The sequence below is a fragment of the Myotis daubentonii genome, chromosome 5 (assembly GCF_963259705.1).
Source record: "Myotis daubentonii chromosome 5, mMyoDau2.1, whole genome shotgun sequence".
Taxonomy (NCBI): domain Eukaryota; kingdom Metazoa; phylum Chordata; class Mammalia; order Chiroptera; family Vespertilionidae; genus Myotis; species Myotis daubentonii.
Window position 1 is genome coordinate 74,746,227 of NC_081844.1, and position 12,907 is coordinate 74,759,133.

Here is a 12,907-nt window from a genome sequence, read left to right on the forward strand (position 1 = left end):
TGTGCTGAAGACACCCTTCTGGGGCAAGACTTGCTTCAGTGGGGCATTGATGTTCACTGAGTCTGCCCCCTCAGTGTGTCCCTTATGGATCTGAGGAGTTGTAATCTGGATGGTCCCACTCTGACCACTGGGTACATTGGCTCTTGGATCTAAGGAGGTGCTAATTTAGTCTCTGCCTGAGGTTACCCAGCAGGAGCTACGAAAAGATCTGCAGATTCCCCTTCCTTTTTTGGAGTTTGGAGGTGCCCAGATGAGGCCCAGCTGTGAAGCAATGCAAGCTGCTGTGGGGCCTTGGGCCTTCTCTTGGAAGTTCTGGGTCTGTCTGGCCCAGCTGTAATTTGTTAGGTAATTTTCAGGTTGCAAAGGGCCAGGTCATTCATATGCAAAAGCCTCTGCTGCAGCCTGGGTGTGGCAGGGTCTCAAGGAATCAACAGGGCGGAGCAAGGAGCTATGGCAGATCCTCACCCCTGCCCTAAGGGGCCGCGCATCTCAGTGTCCAGGTAATTGCTGCAAGCACCTCTGAGGGAAAGCCGCCCTCGAGTTCCGAGTTCTGCCCGCTGCCAGACAGTCCAGTTTCTCCCCGTATGAGTCCTGGGTCCCCAGAGACTTCCCGGAACCGGAGTTCAGAGCAGTCGGGAGCTTGTGACTCCCTCCTGATTCAAAAAGACAGCCGAGTCCTTGGTACCAGCCCCTTTCCGCGCACTCTCGAGCCTCCGTACCTCTGCACTTTACTTCCACAGCTCCTCTGAGTCTCAGTGTGCTTTTCTCTTTTCTTCTAGTTGTAGAATTTACACTCAGCCAGCCTTCCTGTAGTTCTGGATGATGTCCGTTTTGTCTTTTCGTTGTATTTTTGAAGTTGTTGTGGGAGGCAGCAATTTCCCGGTGTTTACCTATGCCGCCATCTTAGTTTCTCCTTTTTGTTAATTCTTAACTGAGGATATTTTTCCATTGATTTTTAGAGAGAGAGTGGAAGGGAGGGGAAGACATAGAGAGAAACATCAATATGAGAGAGACACATCGATTGGTTGCCTCCTGCACGTGCTTACCAGGGCCAAGGATTAAGCCTGCAACCAAGGTACAGGCCCTTGACCAGAATCGAACCTGCAACCCTTCAGACCTTGGGCTGATGCTTTCCACTGAGCAAAGCAGCTAGAGCTGCCATAGTTTTTAGGCTGTTTTGAACACCAACATCAGAGTAAACCTCCTAAAATAGCCTTTTTATCTTAACCTGCTGGTCAACTGCTAAGTGGCTTCTTTTTCTCTCCAGACATGGTGTCAGTCCCTAGTCCTTCCTGGCAAGATCTGGTTCTTCTATCTTTCAAATCTTGTCCACGTGCCCTTCCACTGTGAGCCTCCTCCATCAAACTTATCTTCTCACCCTTCATGGCCCTTACTTCTTTTCTGTCTTTATTGATCTGTTCGCTTCCACCCCCTTCTCCAAATATCTGGATAGGTAGCAACATAATCATACTCACTGTAGATTGCTTTCATCGCCTTTAAATATTCCTCATGGATTTCATATTTCTATGCAATTTTGTTAGTAACATACTTCTGTCTAAAAAACTCCAGCCTTCTTAGAGAAATAGAAGGTTCTTAAGGATATGGCAGCTGTGCCTGTTATTGTCTGTATCTCTGGGGCAGCCACCGCTACAGCTGACAGTCCTCCCTCTTGCATTTCCTTGGAGCGCTCTTCTTTCATTGTTTCTGTCTCTGCTGCTTTATCCCAGTCGTTGTTTTTATTTTTTAATTCCTTTCAACTTTTCCATGGAAAAAGTTCATTGTATCCTGGAGATCTAGAACTCATTCCTACTGAAGTAAAATGACTGATAATTTATGAAAATACACCCACTGAGTGCTCTGTATTGTGTCAAGGGCTAAGGGTGTACAATGAAATCATGACACTCGCCATGGCATTTAAGTATAAAGCAGAGGTGACTACCAGCTTTAGGACAGGAGGCATTTAAATTCCCCAAATCTGGTTCATGTAGTGGTATACATAATGATTTCTAGCTTACACTTTTTTTAAAAAATATATATTTTATTGATTTTTTACAGAGAGGAAGGGAGAGGGATAGAGAGCCAGAAACATTGATGAGAGAGAAACATCGATCAGCTGCCTCCTGCACACTCCCCACTGGGGATGTGCCCACAACCAAGGTACATGCCCTTGACCGGAATCGAACCTGGGACCCTTGAGTCTATAGGCTGATGCTCTATCCACTGAGCCAAACCGGTTAGGGCTAGCTTACACTTTCTTATTGTAGCTACTTAATGTTGCATGATCTCCTGTGTTTAATTAAAGGAAATTTAAAAATACTAAAATATATTAAACAGATTTTTCTGTTTTTATCCATCTTCTCATCACTATAAATAAGCTATATCCTATTTCAGTCATAAGTTCAATATTAAAACCACCTAAAGCACATTTTTTTCAAATACCTTCTGTTCTATTGAAATAGTTTTCTCAAAAACTATTGATTTAACCTCAAAAATATGATACTGTTCCCTTATCAGTTATTATGCACTTGTTTTCAGCATGTTATCTGCACAGGGTTGTGGTGCAAGGTGGAAGGTGAGAAAGAATGCAGAACCAAGCTGGATCCCCCGATGGATGGAACTGACTGTGACACTGGTAAGGTAAGTCATTGGTGTTGCCTGGAGTTAATTAGAATATAATCTTCTCCTGCCAGTTACATGTGTGTCCATTTTAACACTAGTGGAAATATTTTTTATATATATATATATATATATATATATATATATATATATATATATATGTTAGCATTTCATCTATTTTTCATTTTAACTTTTCATATTTTTTTAAATCCATGATTATTTTGTTAATATCAATGCAATTATTTTTATTGTTGTTGATTATGAGAATGTTGAGAGCCAGATAGATATATGTATTACCTTGCCAAAAAAAAAAGAATTCACTTTTCTACTAGCTATAACAATAGTAAGAAATAACAATAATAAATAATAGCATACATATAAAACTTCTCAGAAGTGATGAATACTTTCAGGTATAAAATATTGTCTCAGGAGAGCCACTGAATATAATTTTTCTTTGTCATTTTAAGCATCATAAATGAAATACTCTATTTGACATTTTGGGAATTAGTAAACATTTGGCTGTATAAGTTGTTTAACCTACTATGTTTTATAAGGCTATAGAGATTTATTAGTATATATTTCCAAATCAAAATAATTGTTGTTGAAAATTTAACTTTCTTTTGAAGAAACTGAAGGAGGTAGATTCCACATAAATTTATAATTACGGTAAATTTAGTCAAAAGATAGTTCAGTAGCTGACATAGTTTTTAGATTTTTATTCTATGAAGGGAAAGTGGAATGCTTATCACTTTATTCTAGATAAAAGATCAGAAACCTTGCCTCTGAAGAACATGAATTTTTTTATTACATTTGAAAAGAAACAACAAAGATTACTTGGGGTGAATACTTAGTGAAAAAATTAAGTTATGTAGAGTGCTACTTTGAAAACACATCCATCTGAAAAACTGACAGAATGGAAATCTAGCAATTCCCTTTCTAGAATTTTGCCTGAGGAAATGCTTACGCCTGGGCTCAAAGTTGGTATGTGGGTGTGTACACACACACACACACACAGATGTTTATGTAAATGCAATTTGCAATGGTGAGAAATGAGAAGCAACAAAAATATTTATCAGGAGCAGAATAGTTACAGTGTAGCTGTTAAAAGAGTGAAGTAGTCATATTTGTTCTAACATGAAAATATCTGCAAGACACAGTGGTTAGGATATAGGCATGTCAGAAAAATTGATACTTTATTATACTGTTTGAGATTTAAGAAAAAAACTTGTATACAGATGTAAATACACATCTCATAGTATATATATTTAAATTATATGTATATAATTTGAAAATATAAACTTTCAAACTGTAATTAGTAGTTAATTTTTGGGAGAGAAGTGGAATTGATGGATGGGAATAAAGCAACAGGAGGTGAAGGTGAATATAAGTTTTCTCCAGACATTTCTGGATTGTTTGCAATAAGCACGTAGTCATTTATTACTTCTATGATTTCTTTAGTTAAAAGCAAAGAAAAATGTACAATTTGTTTAGGTCTCAGATATCTTTAAAAAGACTAGAAATATTTTAATAATTTATTTTAATAAGAAAATATTTTAATAAGAAAATGGTTTCTTTAAAGGGAACTTTTGTGAAATATCAGTCAATTGTTCACATACTGTGCCAAATGTTTTTCTACAAGCTTATATGGAGAGCCAGAATTTGGATTTGTTTTATTTTTTAAATTATACACAAAAGTGCAATAATGTGTGTGTATTAGGCAAGCCTTATGGTGTTGTGCTGAGTAATTTATTGCTTGAATCATAAAACTATGCACCAGCAATACTTTTCATTATCCCTGAAACACAAAAACACTAATAAACAAAGATAACCAAATACTCTGCCATATTTCTTCAAACATCATAGAACCCATTCCCCTTAGTTACTCTTTAGCAATATAAAAGCTTTTTATAATCCGGTGTCTAAATGGTTTTCTACTATTATTTTTCTCCTGATATTTATGAGAATAATTTGCGTTCTCAAGGTCTCTAAAATAAACTTATTCTTCCAACTCCTCAAAAGTAAAATGTTTTATTTCCCCGTGATTGCACTAATGATATGCTTTTAGTGGTGCTGGTGTAATACTTTGTCTATTGAAGTAACTAATGAACTTCTCAGTTCCTCAGGCCATGTGTTTCAGCTGTTGTAGGAGCCACCATGAAGATAGCTTCCAAGGTTGTGCAGTTGAGTGCTGTAGTGCTAAAATATTTGAATGCTTGCAAACTCGCACTAAACACTATAGCTCAATACATTGCAAACCAAGAAACAGTTATGATGACACTCTAGCGATGTTAATCTAGCTGTATAACTAGTTACCTACAAATACATAATTGAAGAGGCACCTACAAAATTTTATGATTCAAAATGGTTGTGAGTATAGGGATTTATGCACTATTTATACACAGCATTTTCCAAATTTAAAATAGCCCGTTTCCTTTCTTCTTTTCTCTTAAATAATACTATCATCTGTATTTACATTTTTATAGAACAGAGGTTAAAGGGTTGATAAATGATTTGGAAAGAAATAAGAAATATATGTTTTTTTACTTCCAATATTTGCTAGGCATTGGGGGAGGGGAAAGCAAAATATTATACCAATTTACGAGAATTTTAGATTATTTTGAAGAATTCTACTTAATACATCTTCCTTATATATTTTTTAAAATTGAGATTCTTGAAATTACCATGGCCATTCTTTTTTTTTTCTTAATATATTTTTTATTGATTAAGATATTACATATGTGTCCTTATCCCCACATTATCCCCTACCCCCCGCTCATGCCCTCACCGCCCCCTGTTGTCCGTGTCCATTGGTTAGGCCTATATGCTTGCATATAAGTCCTTTGGCCAATCTCTCCCCCTTACCCCCACCCTCCCCCACCTTCCCTCCAAGGCCTGACAGTCCAATCAATGCCTCTCTGTCTCTGGATCAGTCCTTGTTCATCAGTGTATGTTTCTTTTTTTTTATTTTTATTGTCTAAAGTTTTACATATGTCTCCTTTTTCCCCAATTGACACCCCCCCCACCCCCAACCATGGTCATTCTTGGTGGAAAAAAAAAACGAAAACGGTAACACCCTTATAATAACAAATTTGTGTATGTACTGAGTTTGTTGCCTTCCTTCCTCCTCTCCTTTCCTCTTATCCAATAATGTGTGTATGAGAAGATTTGATTAGAAAACAGTATTTCCTTTGACATCTTCCTGGACCTCTTCTCATCCGCTGTTTTCATGAGCTTCCTGGACGTATCTGCATAGAAATTTGAGAGAATAGAAATATAGTCAATATTTTAGGTCGTGTACCATCCCAGAAAGAATCCATAGTACATTCTCTTAACATTTTCATAAATCAAACTGCATTAGTAGATAAAACAAATTTTGACCTTTTTTTTTTTAGACCAGGTATAATATCGTTTTTGAGGCTAAAAAATACAAATGAAACAATATATGCTGCTAGAAAATTTATGAAAAAACATAATTAGGGTCATTTTACATTCAAACTCAATATATTGTATAATAATTTAAAGAAAACATTTAACGCTTGCCTCACATTGAGGTACAGCTCCACCTGCAAGACACAAAAGCAGGTTCTCCACAGTCTTAACCCGAAATATGCTTATCTGCAAGGTGATGCACTTTAAGTATTATGTTTCTTTAAATTTCTCTGATTTCTGTCTGCAAATTTGGCTTGCATATCTGTTTCCATGTCTCTTCATCTGCCCAATTTGGTCTAGTTGAAATGACATACAAGTCTAGATCCTGGTCTTTCCCAGAATATTTTTAGTCAGCTGTGAACTCTAGACCATCCTTTTAATGTCAGCTTGCTGCTAACTGGGCAAGGAGCTATGACATTCACTCTGGGAAAAATAAACACCTTTCAGGTAGGTCAAAACAATTTGACCAATTGAAGTTTAACAGCTTTCTCCGCAGATCCACGCCCCCCCCCCCTGCCGCGCGTGCGCACACACACACACACACACACACACACACACACACACACGAATGACATAACATTAAAACCATTAAGTTTGGTTCTTAAAACCATTAAGTTGTTTAAATGTTTTCACAGGGTCTGTTTTTCCCCTCTTTTGAAATTTTTAGACTTGAATCTTCATCCAAAATCTCAGTTTCTTTAATGACAGACTTAGCATATCAATACATATGAGTTGTTGAGATTTATTTTTTTTAAGCCTGGATTTAAAATTTCTTGACTTTAAAAGTGAGTAAATTTAAAACTTGACATGATTAGAGAAAATTTGCAGGAACTAATTATTTTATTACATAGAAAAGCATTAACTGGGTTCAAACAAAACAATGTAGCATAGTTTCTAAGTTTTCTAAAGACAGCATTTAAAGACTTATTCGCAAAATAAATTTTAAAGAGGGGGGTTGGGTGCGGGCTAGAAGGGGTCAATGGGAAAAATAGGAACACCTGTAATACTTTCAGCAACAAAGATAAATTTTAAAAAATTAAAAATAAATTTTAAAAGAAACATAGATCAATGAAGAGCAGAAATGAATAGAATTTTGGTAAGGTTTCTGGAAACTTATTAATAACGTTAATATGATAAACATGCAACTTATTTTTGTTATAGCTAACCTTTATTAAATCTTTAGTATGGGCTATGCATTACACTTAGCACTTTATTCAGTCCCTGAAAAAAGTCTCTTAGATAAGTTTGACTATCATTCTCATTTTGAAATGGGAAAATTGAGAATCAGAGTGTTTCTTAATTTTCTCAAAATTCCTTGCAAATTATGTTGCCCTTAGGTACAGAAAACTGTTTAGGGCTGAAAGGGTCAACTTGCTCAACCATTAATCTAAATTTTCCTGATCTTTACTTATTATTCTCAACATGAATAATAAGTTATTATTATTAATAATAATAGTAGTAGTAATAATTTAGTTAATTTTTACCTTGAACCTGTTTGCCATGACCACCACATATGTGATTTCCCTGGAATAAGGAGAAATTATAATAAGCTGTCTACCAAGTCCTGGCAGCCATTCCTTAGTCACACAGGAACAGCCTCTTTCACTGCTTTTGTTTCAAGTTCATGCAAAAGTAAATATAAAAGAAGGAGCACACTCTTTTTTTTCTTTCACAGTTACCTTCCTCAGTAAATAGACACTAAATAAGTTACAGAAAAATGGAAATGGAATGAAAGAATTTCAAAAAGTCTAATGGCCCAAGTTTCTCAAATAAACAGCGTTCAGAAAAAAACTTGCTATAATGTTAAGGCTTCAATTTGATGGGAACTCTTTCAACAAAGAGGGTGGCGGGGAGGCATACAGGAAAGTGCTAAAATAAATAATACTCATTTTTTAATTATAAGGAGAGTACCCTGAGTCACTGATATTTCAAATAAAAATTGCTAAATTTGTTTAAATTCTGCTTCACTCTAGTTATAGGACACTGGTGTCTTATTTTCTTTCATCCTTTTATATGACTTTGCTTTTTCCGTTCATCACGTTTTAGTTGTAAGTTCTTAGAGTGTGTTAGTTTTCCTTTTCTGGCCTGTGCAACCCCACGTTTCCTCTCCACCTTTCCCTGTCACAAGTACTGAATTCTCAGGGCTGCAGTACAAATGTCTGTGTGCTAGGTTTACTTTTTTTAATACATTTTTATTGATTTTAGAGAGGAAGGGAGAGAAATATAGAAATATCATTGATGAAAGAGAATCATTGATCGGCTGCCTTCTGCATGCCCCCTACTGGGGATCGAGCCGACAACCTTGGCATGTGCCCTGACTGGGAATCACACCAGAGACTTCTTGGTCCACGGGTGACATTCAACCACTGAGCAACACTGGCTGGGCTGCGTGCTGTTTTCATGACAAGACTGTTTGATCTGACATGAAAACTCGGGGAACTGGACCATTCTATTACCATCACAATAAGGAAGTGCCTACCGATTGGTGGTCTTTTTCAATTGCATGTGTTTGGGGATCCAGTAGACCTGATTTAATCGCAATCCCAGTGACTCTGTAGGCCAGTGAATGATTTCCCATTGTGCCCTGATTTGTTCACCTAAGACATAACTTTTGGAATAGTGGTGTAAGGCTGGAGAATGTACCAGCAGGACCTCAGCACCTGGACACGTGGCCGGAGAGTGGAGCGTGTGGAGCCCCTGCAGCCGAACCTGCAGTGCTGGGATCAGCAGTCGAGAGCGCAAGTGTCCTGGGTAAACGCAAAGTTCCTGGATCGGGGGAGGGCAGTTTTTCCTTTAATTCTGAAATGCAAAGGTTTTACTGACAAACCATGTTGGAAAGCAGAAGATGCTCCTCAAACCCTGCTCCACTTTGGGAAACTGACAAGTCCCTCAAATTATTTATTTTGTGTAAAAATGCCCTTTAAAAATCTCATTTATATGTGGAATCTAAAGAGCAAAATAAACAAACAAAATAGAAACAGACTCAGAAGACAGAAAAGACTGATGGTTGCCAGAGGGGAGGGGTGTTGGGGAACTGGGTGAAAAAGATGAAGGGATTAAGAAATACAGATGGATAGTCACAAAATAGTCACGGGGATGTACAGTGCACATAGGGAATATAGTCAGTAATATTGTAATAACGATGTATGGTGAGGTGACAGGTGGGTACAGGAAATAGGAGAGAGTCTACTTTGTAAAGTATAAGATTGTCGCACTATGCTGTAACACCTGAAACTAATACAAAATAATATTGAATGTCAACTGTAATTGAAAAAAGAAAAAGAATACAAGAAGACCAATCCTTCTAAGAACAAATACTTAAACCCTACACAGGGTGGTTTCTTAATTAAATCAAATGAAATGTGTTAAATAAATAAGGAGAAATGCATTAGCAAAAGAAAGTTGACACTTAAAGGAGCCCTGAGAAGAGCTAGCAGAGGACAGGACTTCAGAAAGGGAAGGCATGAGAACAAAATCAATGTCAGAGGAAGCGAAACGCGTGCACAGATAGGGAGTAGGACGAGATCCTCTGCTCCAGCCCATCGTTTCTGCTGTGGTCCTGGAAAGTGTGAGAAAGCCATTTCAGTTTTATGCTAGCTCTTGGTGTGGGCTCAGTGCCCCAATGACTTCCCAAGCAATTTTAACAAATTTATCTGAACATGTTAGAAGCATCTTCTTAATAATTCTTATAAACAGACTCCTTCATGGGAATTGTAAGCTTTCTATTTTGCCCCAGCCTCAGCCCTTTCTCTTTAATTTTCATGGCAAGTTGGCTTTTATTTCTCATGTATTTTGGAAGCTAAATTGATCAAGGATTGGAAAAAATACCTAGTTTTAAGAAAAACATACATTTTCTACTATTATCAGTCATTTAATGAGTCCACATTTTCAAAAGTAGATTTAATATAAAGGGGTATACCTTATTAATATAATGCCTTTTAATTTTAAAAAAATGAGTAGTTAACCTAAAAAAAAAAGATAAAATTGATTATTTGTACTATCTTTTCTAGGCTAGGTTCTGAAGCAAGGGATTGTAATGGTCCCAGAAAACAATACAGAATATGTGAGAATCCACCTTGTCCTGCAGGTTTGCCTGGATTCAGAGACTGGCAATGTCAGGCCTATAGTGTTAGAACTTCGTACTCAAAGCATGTACTTCAGTGGCAAGCTGTCATGGATGAAGGTATGACCAACCACATCGCTACATCTGGGTTTGCAAAGTGTTCACAACAGTAGTAAATGTCATTTTCACAGGTTATATTCTAGGTATTTCTACACTCTATTTTTTTCTGCCTTTACTGACCTAAAACAACCACAAGCACTGGCTAAAAATATATATTTAAAAAATATCTCTACACATCAATCGGATCAACTGAAATAAAAAAGAATGAAAATACCAAATGCTGGCGAGGATGAGGAGATGCTGTGTCTGTCAGACTCTGCTGGTAGGAATCTAAAATGGTCTGTACAGCTACTCTGAAAACCAGCTTCTTCTGTAACTAAAGATATGCTCATCATCTAATTTAGAAAATGCAGTCCTGTGCATTTATCCCAGAAGAATGACAATTTACAATCATAAAATGTCGTGTACACACATGTTCATAGCAGCTTTATTTCCAACAGCCAAAAACTGTAGACAACCAAAAAGGTTCTAAATAGTTGAATGCTTACACAAACTGAGGTACATGGTCTCATATTAAGCAGCAATAAAAGGAACCAATTACTGATATGTGCAATGGCTTTTTTTTACTTCAGAGCATTATGCTGATTGAAAAGAAAACAACCTCAAAGGGTCACATACTGTATGTTTCCATTTATGTAACATTCTTGAAATGATAAAACTAGAGCGATAGGAAACACATAGGTTAGCTGTTGCCAGGAGTTAGAGATGGGAGTGGGGAAAGAAGGGATGTTACTGTAAAGGGGTAGCAGGAGGTAGAACATTGTGCTGATGAAAAATAGTTCAGTGTATTTTTGGTGGTGGTGGTTGTAAAAATCTACACGTGGTAAAATGCCATATAATCATACACATACATGTGCCAATGCCAATTTCCTGGGTTTGCTATTCTGTAGTTACCAGAGTGTAACCATGGGGAGAAACTGGGTGAAAGGTATATGGGATCTCTCTGTACTATTTTTTCAACTTCCTGTAAATCTTTAATCATAATCAGAATTTTAAGAAAATTGTATGTTGCCTATTTCTTAAGAATGATAACTCTTGCCCATGGCCAGTGGACTGTGGGTTCGAGCTGCAGTACCAAAAGTGGTGGGGAATTCGCTGTCTTAATTGACCAACTTGCCCCTGGTCTCTCCTTTTGTGGTTTCCCCCTTCGTCAATCTGGACTGTGCTTTCCCTCATTTCAACAATGCTCTTGTTAGTAGCCTACACCCCATTGTTTATCAGGTTCAGTGCACCCATCTGACAAAAACCCTTCCCTCCATGTAGGCAACTGAACTGACAAGCACTACTGTGAACAGCTCAACAATCGAGCAAATTATTCCACTACCTCTCGGTGGGGAGTAGCCATCAGATAATTCCCTCCTCATTTTCTTGCTATCAAACCCCTAAGTCTAACCATCTTCCATCTGCTCTCTACCATGTAGCACAATCTTCATTCCTCCTTTCCAAAGCCGGTGGCTCCAGCTGTGTCCGTGATGTCATACCCATGTTCCCTTTTCAGTGGGCTCATTGGTTACCCCTACTTTCTCTTATAGGATACTTCATCTGCTTTGTCTAATTTTTCACACTGGATTTTTAAACATATTTAGGACTCCTCCATGAAAACCTGCAGACCTCCCTCCAAGCTCATAGCCACCTCCAGCTGGTGCACTTACACCCTCCCCTCCCCCACCTCCCCCCAATGGACACACTTCTCAAAAGAAAAGAGTTGTCTGTTTTCCAGCCCTCTGTTTCCTGTCTTTTCAATCTGGATTTCACCAGCGCAAATCACACTAATGTCGTCAGGACTTTCATAGAAACTAGACCTAATAAATGGTTTCCAGTCCTTTTTATACTTGAACTCTCAAAGACTTTCCAGTGGTTGGCTACCCTCTGGTTCTTGAAGCACTCATGTGCCTTTGTTTCCATGACATAACACCGCTATGTCTACGCTCTCGCTGGTGTTTTCTGACTAGCCCAGATGCTATTCTGTTTTCACTCTACATTTTCTTCTTAAGTGATCTCATCTATTCCCATGACTTCAAATATGCAAATAACTCATGGAGTTATGCCTTCAGCCAGATTTTTCTTTGAGCTCCAAACTTGTTTGTACAAGTTCCTCCTTGATATTTCTACTTGGATATCTGTAAGTTTAAGACTAAATTCATGATTTTAACCCTTCCCATCCATGTCCATTCTGATCCTCTTTAGTGTCTCCTGTCTCAGTGAAGGTTACCCCAGCTTTGCAGTTGCACAAGCCAGAGATGTGACTTTCTTATATTTTCATCTTCCTCCCCCACACATCCAATCCATCACCATGTCTTATCTATTTTACTTCCCTAATCTCTCTTCACTCCATCTCCACATTCACTGTTCTACACTTCAGTTTCCACAGTTTCTTGCTTGGATTACTCTAGTGGCTCCAAAGAAGTCTTTCTGTTTCCACTCTTCTTCTGCCTCAACTCACTCTTCATAGCGCAGCCCCCAGATCTTTATATAAAGTGCAGATTTGATCATTTGAATCTCTCCCTTAAAGCCTTTCAGAGGCTTCCCATAACTCTTCAGGTAAAAACCAAAGTACACAACATGACGTGCACAACAAGACCCTCCTTAATCTGCCCCCTGATATTGTCTCCTACTTTATCTAAAACCTCCATCCCTTCCACTTGTTTTATGCCTCATACGTGTCCTGTTCTCTTTCAC

General features: G+C 37.8%; 1 protein-coding gene across 1 annotated transcript in view; it reads left to right on the top strand.

Annotated features, from left to right (window-relative positions):
* Positions 1-12,907, top strand: part of ADAMTS19 (ADAM metallopeptidase with thrombospondin type 1 motif 19) — a 216,734-nt gene that overhangs the window by 126,215 nt on the left and 77,612 nt on the right. Inside the window, exons 11-13 of the mRNA XM_059695332.1 lie at positions 2,536-2,637; positions 8,666-8,796; positions 10,056-10,228. Of these exons, the coding sequence (XP_059551315.1) occupies positions 2,536-2,637; positions 8,666-8,796; positions 10,056-10,228 (406 nt within the window). The remainder of the gene's footprint in view (positions 1-2,535; positions 2,638-8,665; positions 8,797-10,055; positions 10,229-12,907) is intronic.